At 36.3% G+C, this 26,490-nt stretch overlaps 2 protein-coding genes and 1 non-coding gene across 3 annotated transcripts in view; 1 reads left to right on the top strand and 2 right to left on the bottom strand.

Annotated features, from left to right (window-relative positions):
• Nucleotides 1–3,081, bottom strand: part of SEC24A (SEC24 homolog A, COPII component) — a 114,024-nt gene extending 110,943 nt beyond the window's left edge. Inside the window, exons 1-2 of the mRNA XM_077138486.1 lie at nucleotides 2,974–3,081; nucleotides 2,594–2,706 (exon numbers count right to left, since the gene is read on the bottom strand). The gene's annotated coding sequence lies outside the window, so the exon portion shown is untranslated. The remainder of the gene's footprint in view (nucleotides 1–2,593; nucleotides 2,707–2,973) is intronic.
• Nucleotides 2,563–26,490, top strand: part of SAR1B (secretion associated Ras related GTPase 1B) — a 29,976-nt gene continuing 6,048 nt past the window's right edge. Inside the window, exons 1-6 of the mRNA XM_077138489.1 lie at nucleotides 2,563–2,685; nucleotides 14,191–14,266; nucleotides 17,158–17,277; nucleotides 21,779–21,844; nucleotides 23,760–23,863; nucleotides 25,024–25,155. Coding sequence (XP_076994604.1) covers nucleotides 14,209–14,266; nucleotides 17,158–17,277; nucleotides 21,779–21,844; nucleotides 23,760–23,863; nucleotides 25,024–25,155 — 480 coding nt within the window. The 5' untranslated portion in view covers nucleotides 2,563–2,685; nucleotides 14,191–14,208. The remainder of the gene's footprint in view (nucleotides 2,686–14,190; nucleotides 14,267–17,157; nucleotides 17,278–21,778; nucleotides 21,845–23,759; nucleotides 23,864–25,023; nucleotides 25,156–26,490) is intronic.
• On the bottom strand, nucleotides 5,532–5,593 carry LOC143665054 (U7 small nuclear RNA). The gene has a single exon (XR_013166730.1). It is a non-coding gene; the product is annotated as a U7 small nuclear RNA (small nuclear RNA).

Genomic DNA, 26,490 nt, shown 5'->3' with positions numbered 1-26,490 from the left:
GCAGTGGATAAATGTACTTCTCTACATCCTCTCCAGCACTTGTTGTTTTCTGTTATGTTGATACTGGCCTTTCTGGTGGGTGTGAGATAATATCTCATTGTGGTTTTGATTTGCATTTCCCTACAGCCAGGGAAGTTGAGCATCTTTTCATGTGCCTTTTATCCATTTGTATTTCTTCTTCTGAGAAGTGTCTGTTCATGTCTTTTGCCCATTTTGTAATTGGGTTATTTGTCTTTTTGTTGTTGAGTTGAACAATCTCTTTACATACTCTGAATACTAGACCCTTATCTGATATTATCTGATATATCATTTCTAAGTATTGTCTCCCATTGTGTACGCTGTCTTTTTACTTTCTTGATAAAAGTTCTTTTATGCACAAGTGTCTAATTTTGAGGAGTTGCCATTTATCTGTTCCTTTCTTCAATGCTTGTGCTTTGGTTGTAAGATCTAGGAAACTGCCTCGTATTATAAGTTTTATAAGATAATTCCCTACATTTTCTTCTAAAAGTTTTATGGCCTTAGATCTAATGTTAAGTCTTTGATCCATTTTAAGTTAATTTTTGTATAGGGTGTGAGATATGGATCTTCTTTATTATATGGCTTTTATATGTGACCGTGTGATTGTGAAAACCTTGTGTCTGATGCTTCCTTTATCCAGGGTATGGACAGATGAGTGAAAAAATAAGGACAAAAAAATAAATAATGGCGGGGGGAGTGCAGATAAGGGCTAAAAAAGTTGGTTAGATTGCAATACTAGTGGTCAATGAGATGGGGTGTAAGGGGTATGGGATATATGGGGTTTTTAAAATTTCTCTTTCTGGAGTGATGCAATGTTCTAAAAATGATCATGGTGATGAATACACAACTATATGATGATATTGTGAGCCATTGACTGTATATTTAGATGGAACTGGATGGTGCATTAAAAAAACTAAAATAAACAACAACAAAAAGAGTGCACAGGAGTTAGCTGGGTGAAAAGAGGGAAAAGCGGTTCTGGCAGTGATAATGGAAAGTGTTGAGAGTGTTAGGGAAGGGACACTGAGATTTCTAGCAGCTGATGTAGAAAGAGATGAGGTCCAGCAGAGTTGGTTTAAGTTTTCGTTATGAATCCATCAAATAACAAAACATGTCCTTATTCTGTCCCTGTCACCTAGAATCCTAGGCCAGAAAGCAATCTAAAAGCACAGTCTTCATACTTCCATTCAAGGCATTCAAATATTCCCAATGTGAACATACTTAAGAAAGCAAACACTAATTGCAAAGAACATCAGAGTCAAGAAAGCCTTTAAAGTTGACTAGTCATCATCCAACACATGATCTGGCATACAGTTACATTTTTTCAAATTACTGGAGAATGTATTATCAAAAAACAGGTGCATCCCCCTCTATGTGGGACATAACTCCCAGGGGTGGAAACCTTCCTAGCAACATTGGACAGAAATCCTGGGATGAGCTTGGACTTGGCATCAAGGGATTGAGAAAGCCTTCTCCACCAAAAGGGGAAAGATGGAAATGAAACAAAATAAAGTGTCAGTGGGTGACAGGTTTCAAACGGAGTTTGAAATTATCTTGGAGGTTATTCTTATGTATTATATTGATATCCTTTTCCGTTTATGGTGTATTGGGGTGGCTAGAGGGAAGTACCTGAAACTGTAGACCTGAAACTGTAGGCTAATAGTTTCAGTAGCCATGTTTTTTTGTTTTTTAATTTATTTTGTATTATCAAACCAAAACAACACACAAACATGAACATTCTTAACATGCAAACATTCCGTGTATGGTATCCAACGAGTAGCCTTGTTTTTTGACGATGATTGTATAATGATACAGCTTTTACAATGTGACAGCCTTGTGTCTGATGCTCCTTTTAGCTAGGGTATGGAAAGATGAGTAAAATACATGGATAAAAATAAACAAATAATGGGGGAACAAAGGTTAAACTAAATTAAGTAGATTGAAATACTAGTGGTCAATGAGAGGGTGGAGTAAGGGTATGGTATGTATGAGTTTTTTCTGTTTTCTTTTTTATTTCTTTTGCTGGAGAGATACAAATGTTCAAAAAAATGATCATGGCGATCAATATACAACTGTATGATATTGTGAGTCACTGATGTACACCATGTATAGAATGTTTGTCTGTTTGTTAAGGTTTGACCATAAAAAATATATATATATATATATTTTTTTTTAAATGGTAGCTTCTTTTTTTTTTTTTTTTTTTTTAACATGGGCAGGCACCGGGAATCGAACCCGGGTCCTCGGGCATGACAGGCAAGCACTCTTACCTGCTGAGCCACCGTGGCCAGCCCCATAAAAAATATTTAACAAACAAACAACAACAACAACAAAACGGGTGCTAAGGGTAATTTCCCCAAGCGAGGGACCGGTATCCCCGGTTGGGTTCTAGGCCTGCAGGCCACAGGAACCACTTCGGATGGGCGTGGGGCGGCCGAACCCGCTGATGGGCCACCTCAGCCCCGGGATTGGCGGGGAGGGGGGGGGACCGTGAGGAGGCGGAACTGTGGGCGCGCGGCACTGCAGCCGCCCGGAACATCGCGAGTGAACACCTGCCGGCACGGAAGGAGCTTACCCGAGGCTGCGGCAGCCATCGCGCTGTGCTTTTCGGGCTCGGAGGGTGTAGGGTCCAGGCCGAGCCAGGAATTACGTTCTCTTCAGTCCCAGGTTAGTGGCGTTCGGGCCTCCCTGGTGAACCGATGGGAGAGAACTGTGGGTCTCGGGGAAGGCACACTTTTCGGGCCTTGGGCAGGATTGGGGCGCCTGCCTGTGGCCCTGCGAGGTAAGGGTGCCTGTTTTCCCTCCTGGAATCAGGCGGCGCGACGCGGACGGGTCCTTGCCCTGTTCCGTGGGGGCTGCTCCGGTGGCCCGCCTGGCAACACAGCAGTTGTCAGACCTGGGTTGTCTCTGGAAAAAGCTAGTTGTCTTTAACCCGCAGTCAAACCGCTTCCTTACCCCGGCCTCAGTTTCCTCACTTGGTAGGTGAAGACGGCGAGAATCACTGACAGCCCAAGAGGCGTGTTATTTTCAGCTCTACCAATGATGTGGGGGCAAGCTAGGCTTCTTACTTGTAGTGGTGAGCTTTTTGCCCTAGCCCAAGGCTCAGTTGATTGGGGGAAAGATAACACTGATTGGGGGAAACGGTAATGATTTCCAAAGTGTACTCAGTTCTCCCAGCAAGATAAGTGTTTTGAAACTGCGAAAGCTGACATCGTTGGCTGAAAAACCAAATCGTCAAGAGTTTAAGATGTTTGGTACATTGGACTAAACGAGGTGAAGAAATCCTTTAAACTTGAAAAATTAAACCTAGTATTGCTTATTTGCATGCTTTTATATCAAGCTCTGATTGTCAAATGTCTTATTCTAAAGAACATCCTAAGTAATGTTAAAATATCAGTCAGGAGTCTCATTGAAGCAAATGAATTGAAAGAAGGAAAGGAACTCTTATGTGTGAAGTTCTAGCTATGCCTACAACAACCCACTAAAGAAGGTAGTCTCTCCATTTTACACAATAAGGGAAGATTTACAGTTTTTTAGTGTTTAGCGCAAAGCAATATCTACAGCTGTGAATTTGCATTTGTCACAGTAATATTTTGAGCTTTAAAAACTTGAAGATAGCGCAATGGTATTTTCCAGGTTTGCAGAACAGGTGTTGCCTTCCTTTTGATATATTAGAGAAACATTGTCAGTAATTATAAAGGTTACTAGTTTAAGTAGAGTACATTTAACCTTCATTTGCCTTGAACCATTGTACTGGAAATTCAAGCAAAAATTTACTCAAAATATTAGACTATAATAAAAATCATTGCTACATCATTTGAAGTTTACATATCATAATTCTATAAAAATGATTCATTAGGGCGGGCCGCGGTGGCTCAGCGGGCAAAGTGCTTGCCTGCTATGCCGGAGGACCTCGGTTCGATTCCCGGCCCCAGCCCATGTAACAAAAAACGGAAAAACAAAATACAATAAAACAAGAAAATGTTTAAAGATGTTTCCCTTTCTTCCTTCCTTCCTTCCTTCCTTCTATCCTTCCTTCCTTCTATCTGTCTATGTTTCCCTTCCTTCCTTCCTTCCTTCCTTCTCTCTGTCTTTCCTTTAAAAAAAAAAAAAAAAAAAATGATTCATTATTTCCCCTTCCTTTTCTTTAAATGCATACTTGGCTTAAACTTACTTAAATTATTTCTCTGCAAAACATTAAGCAAATAATTTTTAGATTACAGTGTTGAAAAGTTTCTCTTCCTTGTGTATAACTTTTAGAACAACTTCAAATAAGAGTATTTTAGGGATTCAATTTGTCATTGCCTATGTAGATTTTCATTTTTTTAATTCAGTATTGACAAGTTGAGTGTTTAGATTCACAAACTTTTTTTTAATAGATATATTTTTCTTTTCTTACTCTTAACACAAATTCTGCTACTTACATGTGTCGTGGATTTAACCTTCTTTCAAATGAGTGCCACTTTTCCCTAAAGGAAACTTGAGTGTGAAGTACTTTTTATTGATTACCTGACCCAAAAAGATTTAATTTCATTATTATTATTGGTTTATATTCAATCCTAAAATATTCCTTTGAATTTTTATTTGCATCACTGTTTCAATTTTTTTTAAGGCTATAGATAGAAAATCTAACAATTTTAGGGGAGAATATTTGTAAAGTAGCTTTGTCTTGAAACTTTCAAACGTTGTAATTGTCCATCCTTATTTATGCACAGGGTCTTGCTGAAATTCTACAAAACATTGCCATCCACTGTTTGAGCTTCTTTATTCTCCTAGTTCTATTTGAGTTTGGTAAGGAAGGGAGTGCATGATTCCTAAACTAGCTTACAGATAGTGTTTATTTTGTCTACCCATCTTATAAACTTGTACAACTTTTAATCGTAAGCTTGACACACTGGGGAGAAAATGAAGGTTAATCTCTTCCAGTGAAGTTTCTTTACCTGCAGTAGAAGAAACTGTTCTAGTACCTTTTCTAGTGACTGAAGAGTTTAAATTGGCATTTAAAATTCTGTGCTTTCAATTCTAACTAATTGCATCTGAATGAGTTAATAGCCACCTTCTATTTGTATAGTAATTCAAGGTGTTTTAATGTACATTGTCATATTTAATCATTTTACAGCTCATGGGACAGGTGGTATTTCCATTGTACAGAAGAAGAAAATGGGAATCAGAGCCACTGACTTTCCCAGAATGAAATAATAGTATTTCAAAGAGGCATTTAAAAATCTGGATATTGTTAAATCTACGCTGGGTACTCTATCCATTTCACCGTGGCTATCCCAAAGTTATTACTGCCCTGACTCTGTAATAAAAATCTGATGTAGTGTTGGCTTCTTTAGACTATTTTTTTTTTAACTTTCCCAAGCACTACTTTTTGGAGTGCTTGTATCTTATGTTATTTTTTAAAAGCTCAGACCTAAATGGTTCTTGTTCAATTGCTCATATAGATCAGTTGTAAATATTAAAAGTCCATGTAAGATTTTTCAATTTGTCTTTCTCTTTTTTTTTTTTTTGAGGGTTTTCCAGCTAAAGCCAGAAAACCTGCTAGACAAATTCTAAAAGAGCTGCAACACTTCTTTCTCTTTTTAATAATAGTTTTATTGAGATATAATTCACGTACCATAAGATTTACCTCTCTAAAGTATACATTCACAATATTGTACAACCGTTACCACTTATCCAATTCCAGACATCTTTATTACCCAGAAAGAAACACCATAGCCATTAGCATTCATTCTCCATTCTTTCTTCCCCACAGTTCCTTGACAACTACTAATCTACTTTCTCTAAGGATTTCCTTGTTCTGGACATTTTATGTAAATAGAATCATCCATATAAATTTAGTGAGACAAGGCTTTAGGAAGTTGTTTGTAATCTGAGAAGTTCTGTTCCATTACACCTTTGCAGTGATTTTTAGGTTACTTGAGTAGATCACTTTTCTAACCTGCGTAGGGACTTTTCCTGTTTGGTGTTCATGCAATAAATAAATCTGCTGACGTGTATATGTTTCCTTGTTCTTAACCTTTGCTCTTTACATGTCTCAATAGTGTGTTCGTGGTGTTGTGTAACCTGTTCCCAGGGTTCAGGTATCTGTTTATGGCTAAGTCAGTTTTATTCTTAGTTGGGCATTTTTTACTTGAACTTTAAAAAAAAAATTAATTCTGTTTATAATGTCTTATAGCTTGTTTTGGTGTTGGTTATCTTCTAAAACAGAATCCCCCTATGTTGTGTTATTAGATTATTTCTCTTGGGACAAATTTTTCAACAGCAAATTGGTATTATCCTGATGCAAAAGTCCTTTTTCTTCAAAGCTCACCCCATTCCACCTTCACCAATCCTCCTGGCTGTTGCCTACCAGTAGTCACTTTGTCACTTCAGAGAGAACTTTGCCACTTCATCTACAAGCTTGCTTTCTATAGCTTTGCTCTCTATAGTAATATTCTTCATTCTTCTAGGTGACTGCTCTGCCTGTCAGTGTGGACAATGTATCCTATAGCCCAAGTTCACACATATTTCACCTCTAGTTCTCTTCAGCTGATCCTGCCAGGGATCAGACCTTGGTCCTTGCCGTCACTGAGATTTGATCCATTCTTGAATTTTTGAAAGTCTTTTCTCCTCCACTTTGCTGGTATACTTCTGGTCTATCTTCTATCTCTTTTACCCTTTAACCATATCTACATTAGCTTTTCATTTAAATACTTTCCCTATACTCCCAGCTGTATTCTGTGAGAAGGCTGCCTTTGATTGCCATCCTGTCCCCACACACTACCTGCCTTCATGCCTTTACCCATTTAGTCTGAACTTCTGGATCAGATCATAGCCATCTCAGCAGTTCTCTCAACGGCCTATTCTCCTTGTCCTTTTTTAGCCCCTATCCTGGAAGTATCTAATCCTACCCATCTCATGTTCTCTAAAGCTGTGCTCAGGGTATATGAAGGTGATGGGGTGGCGATGGTGGTGGTGAGAAAACAATGCAGATTGGCACTACTGTGAATTTTTTTCAACCCCAACTGAGTCCTTGGTTCTTTTTTTTGCAACATTTTAACTTGATTCATTACCCCCAACAGAGATGCTGATCCTCATTCTGCTCCTCAAGATATCTCTACACCCCTTCTTCACTTTTAGAGTCAGAGTCCTGCCACTTCATTGTATGTTTCCTGGCCCTCTTTCCTGCTAATCCTAAAGGGAGAGATGTACTCTTAGTTCAGGCTCTTCCTGAGACCTTGCACCTTCCTTTTGATTAATTCCTTCCATCTTTTTCTCTTTATCTTTAATCTCTCCTTTTCCACTAGCTCCTTCCCTTCAGTTTATCATCATACTTAAGCACCCTCCTCTTCCTTAAGAAGAAAATCTCATTCCCTTCATTCAATTTCGAACTTTTCAAAAGAAGAATCTCTCCTCATTGTCTCTACTTGTTAACCTCCCATCTCATTCAGGTCTCAATAATAACAGCAACCAGGTATTAAATACTAACTCTGCATTTTTTTCGCATTTAATCTTCACAACACCCAGAGAAATTTTGCAGAAGAAACTTGGAAGTTGTTCAAGGTCACAGAGTTAATTAATTGTGGAGATGGGCTCTACTCTACTCTTAAGCACTGGCCCCTGGCTCTCCTATACCACTGCTCCAGTACAGGCTGCTCAGTTGTCTTGTCACCAAAACCAGCTGTGACCTCTCTGCAATTGTTTTTTTGTTTTTTTTTTTTTCACATGGGCAGGCACTGGGAAACGAATCCAGGTCTCTGGCATGGCAGTGAGAACTCTGCCATTGAGCCACCATGGCCCGCCCCACAATTGTTTTTAATATGGCTAACTTCTTTCCTTCCCACTTATGCCACTCTCACTTCTAGTTTTCCTTTTGTTGTTCCAGAGTTGCATTGGCTCTTCCTCTTCATCTGTTTCTTAAATACCATCTCAAGTGCAAACTCATTTCTTCTATAACATTTTGTCTGGAGGATTTCAGGCAGAAATGGTGGGGGAACATTGTCATATTAGGAAAGGAATGGACGTAGGTGTTTTTGTTTTTTGCATGGGCAGGCACCGGGAATTGAACCCAGGTCTCCGGCATGGCAGGCGAGAACTCTGCCTGCTGAGCCTCCGTGGCCCGCCTGGGCATAGGTTTTAAGGTAATAAAGTATAGGTTACCCTTAGTGAATAGCATTCAGTTTGCTTTGTCCTAGTATGTCTATAAGTAGGTCTATAAGTAGGGAAATAATATGTGTTAAGCTTAGAAAGGTAGCTAAGAGTTGAGAGTAGAAGGCCTGGAATACTTCCACTGGTGTCTCTCTATCCATCCACAGTGTATAGGGTAGCCATATAATTTATCACCTAAATCAGGACCCTTCTGAGAGTGAAAAGAAGCAATATTAATAATTTCACTGGGAATATAGGTAAACTGAGACTGTTCTTTGAAACTGTGTGATATGATTACCCTAACTGACTGGCAACATGTCAAGTCCAAGATAACATTTTGGTGAGACTACTCTGCATGAAGGTGGGTAGAAACAAATTTTGAGGTTAGTTTAGGTAGTTTAGGAATGTGTCTTTTTTTTTTTTTGTATGTTGTGTGTGGGGGGGGTCACATTTCATTATTTTCCATGTGAATATCCTATTATTGCAGCACCATTTGTTGAATGTTTTTTTTTTTTTGAGTGCATGGGTCAGAAATCTATTCACGCATGGCAGGTGAGAATTCTACCACTCAATTACCCATGCACTCCTTGACAGTAAGGATCTTGACTGTTCTTATGGGAATCAGAGAAAACATGAGACTTCACAGTTAGAAATTGATAGTTTAGGAAATAATTGGATATGAGATTTGAGGGAAAGGAAGAATTTGCATATTAGGGTCTTGAGCTAAAATAATTGGAAAATGGTAATCATTTCAACTTTATGCATTTTAAGTTGTTATAAAGCTTTAGAGAGCCACTGTAATATAGGGAAATGGCTTGAACATTGAACTCAAAAGACCCAGCCTTGAAACTTCCATGCATCCATCATTAGTAGTTGAGGCTTAGGCATTGTAATGTCAGTTTTCTTCTGTAAAATGAAAACAACAGTATTTACTTTGAAAGGTTGTTGGGTTGTTTAGTGATGATATAGATCTGTAAAGTGCCTAGAAACTGTGTGGGTCATATAGAAGAAATAAAAAAGCAGTGCACATTATTGAGTGCTTTCTCCATGCCAGACACTAAGTGCTTTGCACATGCAAATTCCTTTAATCTTCACAGCCATCACCTCAGGTAGCTACTGTTATCCCCATAATACAAATGAGGAAAATGAAGTTAAGTAAAAACCTGAGATAGACAGTATGTGGTAAAGCCTGGAGTCTTGGCTCCAGAGCTCCTACTTTAACTGCTATACCATAGTGCTCATGGGAGTTCAGTAAATGGTAGCTACTACTTTTGTTTGCTTTCTTGTATTAAACTGCACTGGTTCACTATTGTTTCTCATGTCTCTAGGTAGCAAGCATGAAATCCAAGTGACTAAATTTAGCCCAGTAATTTGATTTGTTTCTTAAATCTGGTTCCTGCATCAATAATCAGCACTCATTGATTGACTTTTCCTCTGGGTTTGCTTCCTCTTCACCCCAATCATATCCACCAGGAATAGCTGACATTGCTATACACATTCAGTTTCACTGCTCTGTACATGGTGTGCCTGTTCTAGTTTGCTGGCTGCCAGAATGCAATATACCAGAAATGGAATGACTTGTTTAAAAGGGGAATTTAATAAGTTGCTAGTTTACAGTTCTAAGGCTGAGAAAATGTCCCAATTAAAACAAGTCTATAGAAATGTCTAATCTAAGGCATCCAGGCAAAGATAACTTGGTTCAAGAAGACCAATGAAGTTCACGTTTTCTCTTTCAAGTGGAAGGGCACATGGTGAACACAGAGTTTCTCTCTCATCTGGAAAGGCACATGGTAAACACGGTCAGGGTTCCTCTCTTATCTGCAAGGGCACATAGTGAACACAGCGTCATCTGCTAGCTTCTTCTCCTGGCTTCCTGTTTCATGAAGCTCCCCAGGAGGTGTTTTCCTTCTTCATCTTCAAAGGTCGCTGGCTGGTAGACTCTGCTTCTTGTGGCTATGTTGTTCTGCTCTGCTCTCTCTCTGAATCTCCTTCATTCTCCAAAATGTTTCCTCTTTTATAGGATTCCAGTAAACCAATCAAGACCCACCCAAATGGGTGGAGACACATCTCCCCTAATCCAGTTTAGGATTCTAGTTTGCTGGCTGCCAAAATGCAATATACCAGAAATGGAATGACTTTTTAAAAAGGGGAATTTAATAAGTTGCTAGTTTACAGTTCTAAGGCTGAGAAAATGTCCCAGTTAAAACAAGTCTATAGAAATGTCTAATCTAAGGCATCCTTAGATCATATTGATTTGGTTACGTCTCCAGGGAGATGATCTAATTACATGCAGTATTGAATAGGGATTATTCTGCCTTTATGAGATGGGATTTTGATTAAAACATGGCTTTTCAAGGGTACATACATCATTTCAAACCAGGACAGTGCCCTTCACAGCCTTCTAGCAAAGTCCTCCTTAATCTTCAAGGTTCAGCTCAAACATGATCTGCAGAGTCTTTCCTTAGCTATACCTTGTTGCCTTCATAGAGAACTATAGAAATAGGACTTTGGATAGAGAGAAGAGTTGTTTTGTTTTGTTTTCTCACTTCCATACATAATATTAAATGCATTAGTGAGTATACCATACCTTTTCCTGTTACTTTGTTTATTTTTATTTTATTCTTATATTCATTTATAATAATTAGCGCCACGAACTTATCATTTACAATATGGGCTTTTTTTTTTAGTATGGACTTTTTTTTTCATTTGTGTTTATAGAAGTCTTAAAACCCTATAGGGTAGTAACAACTACCCCAGATAATATGATAATTTCCTATTCAGTTTTAATATTTTTCAGTCATATCTAATTTATCACTCTAGATTATAATGTTTTTGAGGAAAAGAGCCATGTTTATCATCAATCTTTATATTCTCATGGTGTCTAGCTCAGGCCGCTGGGCGTAATATGATCTCAATAAAAATATCTCAACACGCTCCATTTTATTTGATTCTATGCAGCAAATGTTAATATGATTCACTTTGAACAACATGTTTCACCTAAAAATTTCTGGGAAAGGTAAGCTACTTGTATATATTCTCTCTGACTTCAAGTTTCAATTTTTGCATGGCCTGTAATTGTAGTAAGCGATCCAGTTTTCAATTTAAGAAAACAGGAACTTCCAAAGTGTTAGATTTATGTTTCTATCTTGGTTCTCATTCTTTTGATACTGACAAATGAAACTTTTCATAATTTTATTAATTACCTGTCTTAGGAGTCTGCTGGTTGCAGTAACAAAAATCTGCTCATGCTAATTTAAGGGGGATGTGGTAGGGAGAGACTGTTTTACAATCCAAAGAATCTCACAGGAAGACTGCTGGGCCTCATACAAACTGGAAAGTGATCAAGTAGGCTCACTGTCTCTTTTCTTTGTCTCTCCTCAAGATGCTGTGGTCTCTTGATACCTCATCTTCTAGGAATTCTGAATGTGGTGTGTCAAACTTGTGTGAGAGGTCATTGATGAAAGCAGTACTGTGTGTCATATTTTGTCTAAAGAGTGTCAAAGATAGTAGAGCCCTTCACACTCTTTTGACTCAGTTGAAGTGTGAGGCTTGGATTCTGTTGCTGAAAGTATATTTTTATATGTGATCTTTATCTAAGAGACTTTTTTTCCCCTCTCTTCCATTTTACTCTAATTAGTTTATGAAGGCACATGTCAAGTAAATGCTGAATTTTACTATACTCTTCATTTTTTCAATGAGATAAAAGATTTTTTAACAGTTCATAATATGATTAAAATTTGAAAAATGCAGCTCTGACTAGATCAGATTAAGGACACAGTTTTCCACAAACTGCAGATACTTGTAGCAAGTTTGGGAGTTCCCAGGGCCACCCTAACTTCTGACCAATTGACTACAAATGTAGGGATTCCTACCACCCCTCAGGTTCCATAATTCACTAGAATAACTTAAAGAACTCAAGAAAGTGCTACCCTCCCAATTATAGTTTTATTATAGCAAAAGGATACAGATCAGAACCAGACAGAAGTAGAGGTCATAGGGTGAGGTCCTGGAGAGTCCTCATGACTCCTCATGGAGTCAGGATGTGTCACCCTCCTGACACATTGATGTGAACTACCAGTTAGGGAAGCTTACCTGAATTTTGCTGTCCAAGGTTTTTATTGGGATTTTAATACCTGGTAACTATTGATCAAATCAGTGCCCAGAAATTAATCTCCAGCACCATCCATTCCCCAGGGGGAGCTAATAACTGGGTCTCCAAACCCCAACTCTCTAATCACATGGTTGATCTTTTTTGGCATGGCCAGCCCCTTCCCTAAGACTGACCCAGGTCTGAGTCATCTCATTAATATAATCTAACAGGTGTGGTCCTGGGGCCTACCATGTTACTCTGGAAATTCTGAGGATGTAGAAATTGTGCCCCAGGAGCCAGGAAAAAGGCCAGATTCTTTTTGGATGCCAAATGCCTTACTTTACAGAAACTCACCACCTGCACTAGCCAGCATAAAAGACTAAAAGAAATAGAAAAAAAAAATTTATTACACACAGGTATAATTAGTCTTGGAAACTCTTGTTATTATAACCTTCCTTTCTCTTTCTCTTCTTTTGCTCATATTCTCTCTACCTCCTCCCCATCCTCCAACAACAAGGTTTTGGTAAATATTTATAAGGTCAGTAAAATAATTCACAAACCATATATACTATAATTTAACTTATTGTTGAACCTAGATTGTTTCCAAAATTTTTCTTAAGTAATACTTGTGTTATACAACTTTGCATGTTAACACTTTTACATATTCAGGATGATTTCTAGAAGTAGAATTCTTGGGTCAGATGGTATCAACAAATACATTGCTGCTGAACTGTTTCTGAAAAAGATTTATAGCAATTTGTACAAATTGTATACAATTTATAACAAGTACCTCTTTTTCCACATCCTTTCTATCCGTTGCTCTTTTTTTTGATCAAAGGATCTTTACTGGAAGGCTATGCACAAGCAAGCTAAAGCCTAAGATGGCGACAGCACCAAGCAGGGGAAGGGGTACAGCTTCCATAGGATGGTTAGCGGGACGCAGCAGCCCTAGCTCTTATAATTCTTTTTCTACTTTGCCACTTTGATGGACAAAGAATGTTCTGTAATTGATATTTTATTTGTTTTGTTTTATGGTGGTATCATATATATGTTTATATAAATAACATGGAACTTACCATTTTCATCATTTTTACGGGTACAGTTCAGTACCATTAATTACATTTATAATGTTGTGCTACCACTTCCATTTTTTACCCTTTCATCACTAAATGTGGAACTCAAAACAAAACTCTTTATCCTGAAAGCAATAACTTCCTGTTTCCCCTAGCCACAGCCTCTTGGTAACCTCTGATCTTCTGTCTCTGTGAATTTGCTTATTCTAAAAATTTCTTATTAGTGGACTCATACAATATTTATCCTTTGGTATTTGGCTTATTTCAGTTAGTATAATGTTTTTGAGGTTCATCTGTGGTGTAGCGTGTATCAGAACTGCATTCTATTTTACAACTGACTAGTATTACATTTTATGGATAGACCACATTATGTCTATCCAGTCATCTGTCAGTGGGCACTTTGGTCGTTTCCACCTTTTGACTATTTGGAATAATACTGCCATGAGCTTTAGTATGCAGGTATCTCTTTGAGTCCCTGCTTTCAGTTCTTTGACTTATATATCCCAAAGTGGAAATGCTGGGTCAAATGGTAATTCTATGTTTAACTTTTTGAGGAACCAAACTTTTTCACAGTGGCTGCAACATTTTACATTTCTCACTAGCTGTGTCAGAGAGTTCCAATTTCTCCACATCCTCAGTAACATTTGCATTTTTCAATTTTTAAAGGTACCAACCTGTGGTATGAAGTGTTGGCATTTTGTTTATTATGCATCAGGACAGGCAGGTTAGATCAGCCTGGATAAGAGGGTTTAACTCTTTTTAGTAAGGTTCTTATAGGATAATTTTACTTAAAGAGTTGGTATTTAATGCTGTTATTGTGTTGGTGTTTAATTGGTGTTTAATTGACTACTAAATTCAAAACTTTTCTTTTCCTAGACCCTATAAGATTTGGATATGTCCTTCATATTTGACTGGATTTACAGTGGTTTCAGCAGTGTGCTACAGTTTTTAGGTAACGTTGGCTCTTGAACTTTATAGTTATCCCATTTGATCCTATTTATATAATAGTCTTTATTTGTGTAGAGTCTCTTCATATACAACTCAGAAGTTAAGAATATGGTTTTTTGGGGGCTGACGTAAAAGTTTGGAAATAAATAGTGGTGATGGTTATCAGCATTTGTGAATGTACTTAATGCCATTGAATAGTACTCTTAAAAAGTAGGGTTAAAATGGTAAGTTTTATGTCATGTACATTTAATCATAATAAAAAAGGAAAAAGAATAAAGAAGGACATGAGACTCGAAATCATACAGACCTATGTCCCATTACTCATTGCATATAAATTAACATTGGGCAAATTACTTCTTCTACCTTAACCTTAGTTTTCATAACTATAAAATGGGCAATAGTAATTCCTACCTCTTAAGATTGTCGTTGGGAATAGTTACCGTGTTAGTCATTTTCCTTTAGTGCTTTACATACTCTATCTCGTGTAATCCTCAAAGGAATCCATTGTTATTTTATTTTTATAATTGCCTTTTACACCATAAATAAGGCTTGTGTATCCACAAATCCTGATTAGTGACTTTCCTCTCTCATGGGTTTTTCAAGGAATTAGCTTCTCATTTTATATTGGCACCCTTGACTTGCCACATTTTTCAGTGAAACATAGTTTTGATTACATTTTATATTGGAATATACTTGACTTTGTAATTGCAATAATTAAAGAGTATTTGAAAATATTTTTGGTCTCCTCTTTATCAAGTTTTTCCCTAAGATTAGTCTCCATGTCATCGTTATCTTGTGGACTGGCATAAAGGGGAGCATTTTGGTAGTCAGCATAGTTCTACATTGGCTACAACAGTACTTATGGAATTGTATCTCCTATATAAATATTTCTTCCTCCACAAACATAATCTTAAACCAAGGAAATTAATTTTGTTTGGAAAAATAAACTTTGTTTACTCCATATTAAGGGATAAAAGTATAAGATTAAATTTTGTCACTGTGTTTTTCTTTCTTAGTTGAACCTTAATATTGGCAAATTTTTAAAAAATGTTTTTTTAATATAAAATTCCTCACAACATTTTATGCTGTCTCTCTACTGCAGATCAAATGTCAGATTTCTCTATGCCACCTCCAAGAGGATTCTTACATCTTTTTGTCATACTGAAATATTTTGTCCCATATTTTTTACAGTAATTGGTTCAATAATTGGTTCAGTAATGGGGATTTAAAACTTTATTAAACTGGAATTTTGGATTGTAGTAGGCTGGGATCTGTAGCTCAGTTAATAGAAAAATCTATGCTGATTATTGTTGAAAAAGACAAAATAGATCACATTACAATGAGGAACCACAACGTTAACAGGGGGTACATTAGGAGGCAGTGTAAAGAAAGAGATGAGCCAGAGCTTTAGAATCAGATATAGATTCAAATCTCAGATTTGACTTCAGCACTTGAGCATGTCAACTGTGAGCCTCAATTTTCCCCTATGTAAAAAGGAGAGTAACAATGACTCCTTCAAGTTATTTTGAGGATTAAATTGAAATAACGTTTATAGGTGCTTAGCAGTATTTTCTACAAAGTAAGAATTTAGTCCAGCCCACAGTCTCTAAAGAGTAAAAGTTGAAATGTTCTAGGTGTTCCCTGTGGGATCTTGTCCAATGCATTTTTACTATTTAAAAGTTAGAATAGTAAGATTGATGTATTCACTAAGGAGAATGTATGAAAACATTTTTAAGAAATAGAATTATTGTTAAATTTGTCAGGGTTCATAATTAAAGGATAAATTTAGTATCCTTTAGTAAACAGAAGTAAACAGAAGACAGTTTTCCCCCTACAATCAGAATCAGTAGGTGATCAAAAGATTAGAACGTCAAAGAATTTACTTCTTAAACTTAAATGTAGATAAAGAACTAGTTGTTATTTTCGGGTGAACTTATGTGTGGTTAGAAAATAAATGACTCGATATTAGAGTTGCTTAGTGTCTTAGAGAGGTCATTTACTGACTAAATCTGGCACTATTCTTGGAGCTGTAGATACAATATCAAATAAGTCAAGACAAGTTCTCAATCCTCAGGTAATTTCATGGGGGGTAGACATAAAAAATAAAGTTTTCTATCCTATTTAGCAGTCAAATGCTGGTTTATTATAAATTGGTCAGTACTGCCTTTTTTCCTATCTATCATCCATCTGTCCATCCATATCTATCTCAATCTGTCTGTCTAAGCAGATGAAATTAATTATCTGCTTTTTTTGTTGTTTTTACTGCTGCTTCGTTTTATGCAGTCCTGTGATGTATAGTTTAACCTTATTCTTAAGGGAATTTGACAATGAACTACTTAAAATTTGGCCTGAAAAAATCTTATCCCTAGGGTTGTTTTTTAAATTTCTTAGCCTATTTTTTATTGTAAAAAGATGATGTATCATCATTGATAATTCTATAATTTTTCCTTCAGTCTAGCTTCAAGTACTTTATTCATGTTTCTCTAATAGAGAATCAAGTTTTTTATTCACGTTTCTCTAATAGAGGACATAGATATTGACCCCTACATTATCAAAGTAATTGGCATTTTGGCATTGGAGATATATTTAGAAAACAAACACATTCTGTTGACTGAGGCAAAACTTTGTTTTATAATTATTTGAAGTCCTAAATTGTGAGTAGATTTAAAATGGCTCTTTTAAAGCAGAAAACTGGTTTAGGAATATAAATTTGTTCTGGACAAAAAAATCTCAGAAGTCTCAGAGATTATTAGATATTTCTCTATCGAAAACCTAAAGTAATTATGAAAAGTAATTTACTAAACTAAATATTATTTGTACCTTTATTTAAAGTCATTTTATTTGTATAATCTATGTCAGATACCACTTTGACCAATCATAGCTCTTATTCTACAGGATTGTATAAGAAGACTGGTAAATTGGTATTTCTTGGATTGGATAATGCAGGAAAAACAACCCTCCTACACATGCTAAAAGATGACAGACTTGGACAACATGTCCCAACGTTACATCCCAGTATGTATATTTCCCCACCCAAAGTAGTACCTTTGCATACTGCTTCATAGGTTCTAACTAAAAGTCTTTGTTTATGTGTGTGCTGGTAAATTTTGATCACATGAGTTGAAGTTCTTAAAATAGTATATTAAATAATGGATGACCTGACTCCCAGGGATTATATTTAGATCTTGAAATAATACTCATAACTTTTTATCAGTTAGTACTTCCTTCTCCAGCTGAGAGAATTAAAGAGTTATTTTCTCAAGATTGTAGCGTAATTGAGGTATTTCCAACCAGGTATTGCTAAGAGGCTATAGTCACCATTACCTTGTTTATATAACCTGAATTTCTTTCAAATTTTAAAAGTATTATTTTAATCATTAACTCAGTGTACAGATTATATATATGTAATACAGTCTTATACTTTGTTGGTAACTCTTGACAGGTTAGTAACCACTTAATCTTTTTCCAGTCCTAACAACCTCATCAATATCTAATATAAAGATCATAAAATTATTCCCCCAAATAGAACATGTATTGGTACTCTTGTAGAAAGCTTTAAAACAATTTAAAAAATAGTTTACTGTGCTTTCTTTTAGAAAGACCATCTGAAAGGCATGACTAATAATTTTCTAAGTCACTTAATGCATACCATCCTATGTGTAAGATTATATAGTGGGTACTGCTTGCGAAAGTGGAAGTTATTGTTAAAATGACAACATTATTAAAAATAGAACCTAACTTATAAATACCTGTGACCATTCTGTTACTGGTGAAAAGGTTTGACTCAAGTGGACAAAGAATTTAAAGACAAGTTAATCTACAAGTTACCTGAGAAATAATGAGTGTGGCCTCAGATAATGAGTATAAAATTGAGAACTCGACCAAAACCTAGATGATGCTGTAGTTATTTATTTAATTCAGTGAATGTTAAAGAGCAAAGAAGAACAGGACAAAACAAAATAAACAAACAAAATAGGTATCTTTTTTTTATTTGAATAATAACATATATATACAAAAAAAAAAGAAAAAGCAATAATTTTCAAAGTACACTCCAACAAGCAGCTACAGAACAGATTTCATAGTTTGATATGGATTACTGTTCCACAGTTTGAGGTTTTTCCTTCTAGCTGCTCTAAAACACTGGAGGTCAAAAGAAATATCAGTATAGTGATTTAGCAGTCATACTCATTTGTTAAATCCTGTCTTCTCTGCTATAACTCCTCCTTCTCCTTTGATCCTTCTCCCACTCTATAAGGATTTTTGGGCTATGGCCTTTCTATATTTTTGAAAATAGGTATCATTTTATCAGTAAAAGTGTTAGTGTTAGTAAAAGGAATATTTCCTAAAATTGATAAATGTTTTTTTATATTAGGAGAAGAGAGTGGGACTTGGCAAATAAGATTCTGATACAAGAACAAAACTATTAAAGAAAAAATGATCGTGATGAAATTGAGTATATAAAATTATCTGCAAAACAGCAGAATTGGAAGAGACTACAGTGTGGTCTTATAGTAGGTGTAAGTCTTTTTTTTTTTATTTTTTGATGTTGCTCCTCTTCATTTATTCGACAAATATTTATTGAGCACCTATTTTTTGTCAGACATTGCTCTATGCACTGGGGGTATACACTGGCACAAAACAGATGCTATCCTACAGCTCATGTTTATTTAAACCTATATTTTCAATTTCAACAAAAGGACATGTGAAAAAAGTAACATACATCTACCCTATGATCTAGCAATACTAATCAAGGTGTTTCTCCAGGAGAAATAAAAACATACCATCACCAAAAGCCTTGTACAGGAGTGTTTATACCAGCTTACTGGTAATAGCCAACAACTGGAAATAGCTCCATCAAAAAGAGAATGTATAAACAATGGGAATTCTACTTAGTAAGAAAGAGTAACAAACTACTGAAATATTCAACCATAATATAGTGCATAGAAGATGATCACAAAAAATTATATATTGTGTATGATGCCATTTATATGAAATTCTGGAATAGGTAAAATTAGCCTATGGACTTCTTTGGAGAATGCCTGTACTCATCTTCCTTCGAGTGTGTCCTTTTGCAATGCATTAAAGTTTTGGAAAAAAAAAAAACAACCAACCTATGATGATAGAATTCAGATCAGTGGTTAGTTCTGGGATTACCCGGAAAGAGAAGAGGGAAAAGGGAACTTTTTAGGATGTTAATGTTTGGAACTGTATTGGGGGTGTGTGATCATAGAGTAGTTTGCTAACCACATCCGAGTATTAGTTTTTTCTTATGAACAGTGACTTTGAACACAGATTGTATTAATTATTCATTTAGCTAGCAATCTGTGTGCAGAATTTTTTCAACATTTTAGTTTGAAATAACTTCAAACTTACTGGGCAGTTGCAAAAATAATATGAAACCAATATCGAGAACTCCAGTATACCCCCTACTCAGATACCCAGATATATTCAGAATTTACTAAGAAGATATACAGTACTCTGGATTCAAATCAAGTAAACTGAGCAGTTGACAGTTACACTGAATCTTTCACTGTTAATTGTGGGGGATTTCTGCTTCTGGTTAGGAGAGAGTAATAGGGATTGGAATTATCCCACCCCCCACCCCCACTGGAAAGCTAGACAAAAATATATAACTGTTTTCAGACACTGGGCAATAGCTAGTAGAGGAGTGTTATTTCTGACAGAAGATAAAGAAACCTACTTTTTTTTTTTTTTTTTTTAAAGGAAAGACAGAGAGAAGGAAGGAAGGAAGGAAGAAAGGGAAACATCTTTTAAACTTTTTCTTGTTTTATTGTATTCTGTTTCTCCGTTTTTTGTTACATGGGCTGGGGCCGGGAATCGAACCGAGGTCCTCCGGCATAGCAGGCAAGCACTTTGCCCGCCGAGCCACCGCGGCCCGCCCAAGAAACCTACTTTTATTCCAGCTTTATGTAAAGGTTCAGGAAGAGAAAACCCAAATAATAGCCCTATAGTCTTGCTGAGTTGAGGAGATAGACCAGAATTTGAGGAAGCTAAGGTGTCTAGTATTTGCTGGACAGAATACTAGAGAGGAGGAAGCTCTACAAAGAAAGAACTCCAGAAATTTGCACATCTGAATTCTAATCTGTATATGTGTGGGGTAAAACTCCACAAGGCCAGTCAAATAAAAAAATTCAGGGAAAAGAACAGTTAGAGGGGAGGTGTAAGCTGAATAATTCTCAGAACTCACATGGAGCTGGAAATTGTTCCTGTTCCAACCAGCCAGAATGGGGAAACCTGGCTGAATGCACAAGGTGTTTAGTAGAGACCCCAGAGGATCATACCTTAGTAATAGGACTGAATAATCTAGCCCCAGAATAAAAGCTACTATAGATCTGCCCTAACAAAATTTTAAAACTCTTCTGCAAGAAACTTAACTGCTTGGCAGAACAAAGTTCAGCCTTCTTTTAAAGCAAACAATCAAAAATCCAGCATCTTGGGTGGGCCACGGTGGCTGAGCAGGTAAGAGTGCTTGCCTGCCATGCCCAAGGACCCGGGTTCGATTCCCAGTGCCTGCCCATGTAAAAAAAAAAAAAAAAAATCCAGCATCTTGTCAAAAATTACTAGACATGCAGAGAAGCAGGAAAAGGTGACCCATAACCAGGAGAAAAATCAGTCAGTAGAAAAAAACTCAGAATTGACAAAGATGATGGAATTAGCAGCTAAGGACATTAAAACAGCTGTTATAAATACACTCAAGAATTTAAAGGAAGGCATGAACATAATGAGATAAAAGGGAGACAAAAAAGAACCAAATGGAACTTCTAAAGCTGAAAAATATATATGAAATGAGTATTTTATCTGATGAAATTAACAGCAAATCAGATAGTACCAGTACTGCAGAAGGAAAGACCTTTGAACCAAAGTTGTGGTAGTATAAACTATATAAAATGAAGTACAGAGAGAAAAATGACTAGGAAAAAACAGAGCCTCTGTTTTTGATTTTGAGGGACAAAATCAAGCAGTCTAGCAAGCCTGTAATTGGAGTTCCAGAAGGAGAAGTGGGGGTGGGGTGGGAGGATTAGAAAAAGTATTTGAAAAAATAATGGCCAAAATTTTAATTGTAATTGTATTTGTCATTGAAGAATGTCACCTATGAAATTTTGGGCCCATGATAGAAATTATTATTTCTTCTGTATTATTTAAGATGAATTAGATGAAAAAGTGTTAGATTGGAATAGTCATTTGAATTCAAGCAAAGAATTGTCTGAAAAGATTAGCATTTTTAACAGGAGGTATAGAGAAGGAGAAATAAATGTTGGGTATGTGGCAGGCAGGTAGTGAATATGAGAATTGAATATTACCATTACTTGTGTTATATTGTCAGTATGAATTAGGGTATATCTAATTACAACAAAGTATCTCTTATTATAAGTGTTCCTAAATGTTTGATTTGACTTTATTTGCAATTAAAGTCAATCAAATACTAAGCAGTGATACATGCTATGAATGGATTTCTGATTTTCATGTTATAAAAACATTTTGTATTGTTATTTAGCTTCAGAAGAATTGACTATTGCTGGCATGACCTTTACAACTTTTGATCTGGGTGGACATGTTCAAGGTAAGATTCTGTTACTCTTATAGTCATATTGTTTTATTTTAATTTAATAAAAATGTAGCCATTATGTTTCAGCACATAGTGTTTCATTCTATTCAAACAAGGCTAGAGTAGGTTTAAAATTTAGGAATAATTATCCCCTGGATAAATGCTTTAAAAACAAAGGTTGAGGGCAGGCTACAGTGGCTCAGCAGGCAGAAGTGCTTGCCTGCCATGCCGGAGGACCTGGATTTGATTCCCAATGCCTGCCCATGTGAAAAAAAAAAAAAAGCAAACGTTGATTTTCTGGTCAATTTATTTAATTCTGAATTGCTTTCTTTTTTTTTTTTTACAAGGGCAGGCACCGGGAATCAAACTTGGGTCTCCGGCATGGCAGGCGAGAACTCCGCCTGCTGAGACACCGTGGCCTGCCCAATTCTGAATTGCTTTTGGTGGTAAAGCAAATGAGTAAAATTTGGTCTCCACTTACTCTCTGCTCTAATCCACCTTTTACTTACTGTCATTATTTTGGTTCTGAACTTGTTACTCTTCATAAAGAATCCTTCAGTGGCTCACTCATTCGCAACAATTTAAAGGTCAAACTCATTGACTGGGCATTTTTAGGATATCCATAATCTGGTCCCAGTTAACTTTTCTAGTCTTTATTTCCCACTGTTTCCCTTTCTACTCTCTTTACTTCAACTAAACCAGACCTTCTTGGTATTCTTCCACTCTGTGCTTTTGCTCATGACATTTCCATTTGCATGTGAGTGACCGCTGCAGGCCCAAAGTAAGTGCTGCTACCCGTCCCTGCCACCACCACCCCCAGCCACCAGCACCCCCCGCAGGAGTGTTCTCGCCTGTATTTCCATAGCATATAGTATATTTGTATACATATCTGGTCTTTGAAAAGACTGTCTTATCTCCTCTGCTAAACCTGCAGAAATAAATCCTGTTCATTTTTTTGTATCTCCCAATATACTTGGCAGTGCCCACCACTTATTAAATCATAACAAATTAATATTGCAGAGTTGGTGGGCATTCTTAATAACCTAGTATGACATATAGTTGAAAAAATTTTAAGTGATTGTGGCTACTGAAAGTAATTGCATATGAAATACAGTTATTTGAATATATCTGAATTTCTGGAATGCATTGATTACAGAAAATTGGAACACAAAGAATTTGAGACTTTATTGTTTTTAAGATATGTCATAAAACTGAAGTCAGAGAAGAAAGTTATTTTCCCCTGGAGTGCCCCAGAAACTGTTTTGTGTGTGTATGTGTGTGTTTCATCTCTAAAAATAAAGTATTATGGAAAAAATTACTCTTATGGTTTTGTGGACTTCAGTTGTGTTAACATTTGAACTTATTTTCTGTTATGAAAAAAGCAGTTTGCTTTTATTATTTTAACTTAACAAGCCTGTACGTGATATTAATTTCCTTCTGTCACTGAATCCAGATTCCTTACTGGCAAAGACTGGTAAACTAGAAATGTCAAAAAGTGAATACATTTTTTTAAAAATCTATTTTGTATTATCAAAGCGAAGCAACATACAAACATGAACATTCTTAACATATAAACATTCCATGTGTGAATACATTTTTTCACTGTTTATATTTTAAATTTGGATAGGAGCAATCCTCCAATGAACTTAATGTGCATCATTGTCCGGTGGTAGCAAATATTACTAGCAAATATTATAAAAAATAAATAATAATAATAATAAAGTATTTGAACTTGTCCACAGTCAGGGAAGGCCTGGAATTTCTTCCTTGGTCTTTAGAAAAGATTCTGGCACCATCAGGTAAAAGTTTAAGTATATAGTAAAGTAGCAGCAGCTAAGAGTAACAGTTGAAATCTCATTGGACTCTTCCATCAAACCATCTGCTAGGTTTGACCAGCAAATAAAATCTAACTCCTCATTGTTTTTGTTAGCTCGAAGAGTGTGGAAAAACTACCTTCCTGCTATCAATGGCATTGTATTTCTGGTGGATTGTGCAGACCATGAAAGACTATTAGAATCAAAAGAAGAACTTGATGTAAGTTAAATAACTAAAACTGAACGTACAGTTTATTATATATTGCACATATAATATATAATAAATATATATGTATTTTATATAATATATAATATAATAACTATATTAACCATAGTTAAATAACTCTGGTAATCCTAAGTAAATAAGTTGGAGATAGAGATATCGGCGTGCAACTTCTTCTGCAGTTTCTAATATAATACCTAGCAGCTTGGTAAACTCAGTAATTGTTTTAAGTAGTGATTACTCTGCTTAGAATGCAGAGGGAGTAACTTGGAATAATTGTAGCTGTTGAGGAAGTGCTAATACAGACTTCTTGAAGACTTGAAAAACTCATCCTGTTTAAATTATGCCCTTGTAGGCTGTAATCTGTATTCCAGGTGTGGCTTGCTCTTGAATTCCTGGTCATCTTAGAATGCCACTTTCTTCAGGAGTTAGCCAGAAGCTGAAATGGTTATACATGCCATCTTTGTCACCACTCCCAGGAGGGAGAAGGGGCATGTATAGCTACTTCCCCTCCCCTCTCCCAGGTCAGATGCTTACTGAAGGGCCTCAGGAGCAGCAAGCAAGCCCAGCCCCAAAGCTGGGGCCACAGAGGAAGCATGTCCATGATTTGACTGATGGTTGACCTGGCCATGTTCCTACCCAGAGTAGGCAAACAAATATTTGTTCATGTGGAAAAGACAAGGAAAGTTCTGTGGTCATGGAATAGGGTTAAGGAAATCCTGAGTTCCTACTTTGTGTCAGGTGCTGTGCATATTACCTCATTTAATCTTCAGATCAACTCTGTTAAGTAGGTACTACTATTCCCAATTCTCTCTGAGATTTAGTGAGGCTAACTTGTCCAAGGTCATTCAACTCAGAAGCCACAGAACTAGAAATTAAGCCTGATCTGCTCACCTTCAAGGTGTTGTTGTCTCAAGCCACAGTACTTCATTAATTTAGAGAGCGAGCAGAGTGAGCCTTTATAGAAGGAGCCTTAGAAAGACAAAATTGAGCTTATGGTTTCATTGAGCTCACTTTAAAATGTGGGAAAATTTTGTCACAGAAAGTTGGCAGAGCTGACATTATAAGATAGAGAACGAATCCTGGATTTTTTTGGTGTCCTGTCCAATAAGCCCTTTAGATGGTTTCATAACAACTTCTTGTTTTCTATTTTTCAGTCATTAATGACAGATGAAACCATTGCTAATGTACCTATCCTGATTCTTGGGAATAAGATTGACAGACCTGAAGCCATTGGTGAAGAGAGGTTACGAGAGATGTTTGGCTTATATGGTCAGACAACAGGAAAGGTGAAAATTTCTTTGGTTATGTGGGAGCTTTTCATTCTATGGTACAGATATTTTCTTAGATTACTATTGTTAACTATAGAAGCTCATTATTATTATTTTTCCTTGAAAAAGACTTCCATTTATACCATTGGGTTTTTTGTTTGTTTGTTTGTTTTTTAATATCCTCATTTCTTTACTTTCTACCACTGGATGAAACCTATCCTTAGTGATAAAAGTGTCAAGGTCCAGTTATGTCCAAGACTGTTGTTTTTGGGAAATTAAATTAAAACTTTCAAAGTTTTATTTTTCACATATTTTCAGAAATAGCCACCAAATAATATAGTTGAGTGTCTAAGAAACCACTACTGTGTTCAAGCCATGGGCTTCATTAGAGACACACAGGACAAGAACTTGAGCATAGGAGTGTTTTAGAGTTTTTTGAACATATATTTTAAAATAAGCATTAAGATGTATTATTTTTTAGTTCATTTTTACTAGAATTTATTCAAGAGTTTCCCCGTTAATTCTTGGTGTTGAAAAATCCCAGATAAACAATTGAAGAATTTGAGAGTTTACCAACAGAATTTCTGTGGTTTATATTTATTCCTTCAGGGTAGAGAAATATTACAGCATATCAAAGAAGACTCTTGTGTTAGACTTCCAGTGTCTTTTCTTTCTCTCTCTCTTTCTTTCTTTTGAAAAATAGATTCAATTTTATTTTAAAAATCAAACAATATGACAGGATGAACTGTGAAAACACTATGCTAAGTGAAAGAAACCAGACACAAAGACTCACGTGTTTCATGATTCCATTTATATAAAATATCCAGTATAGACAAACCCATGGAGACAGAAAGCAGATTTGGTGGTTGCCAAGGGCTGGAACATGGAGAAATGGGGAGTGTTCTAGTTTGCTAGCTGGCAAAATGCAATATACCAGAAACAATTGTTTTAAAAAGAGGAATTTATTAAGTTGCAAGTTTATAGTTCTAAGGCTGTGAAAATACCCAATTAAAGCAAGTCTATAAAAATGTCCAAATTAAGGTACCAACAAGAGGTTACCTTCATTCAAGAAAGACAGATGAAGTTCAGGGTTTCTCTCTCAACTGGAAAGGCATATGGCAAACATAGTGACTTCTGTTAGCTTTCTCTTCAGGCTTCTTGTTTCATGAAGCCTCCCTGGGGGCATATTCCTTCATCTCCAAAGGTCTCTGGCTGCATGGGCTCTGTGGTTCTCATGGCTTTCTCTAAAATGTTTCCCCTTTTAAAGGATTCCAGTAAACTAATCAAGACCCACTTGGAATGGGTGGGGTCACATCTCCCTCTAATCACAGATTAATACCCGCAATTGGGTGA

The sequence above is a fragment of the Tamandua tetradactyla genome, chromosome 20, assembly GCF_023851605.1.
Source record: "Tamandua tetradactyla isolate mTamTet1 chromosome 20, mTamTet1.pri, whole genome shotgun sequence".
In the NCBI taxonomy this organism is placed as follows: Eukaryota; Metazoa; Chordata; class Mammalia; order Pilosa; family Myrmecophagidae; genus Tamandua; species Tamandua tetradactyla.
Note: the sequence above shows the minus strand (reverse complement) of the source record. Positions and strands in the feature narration are given on the sequence as shown.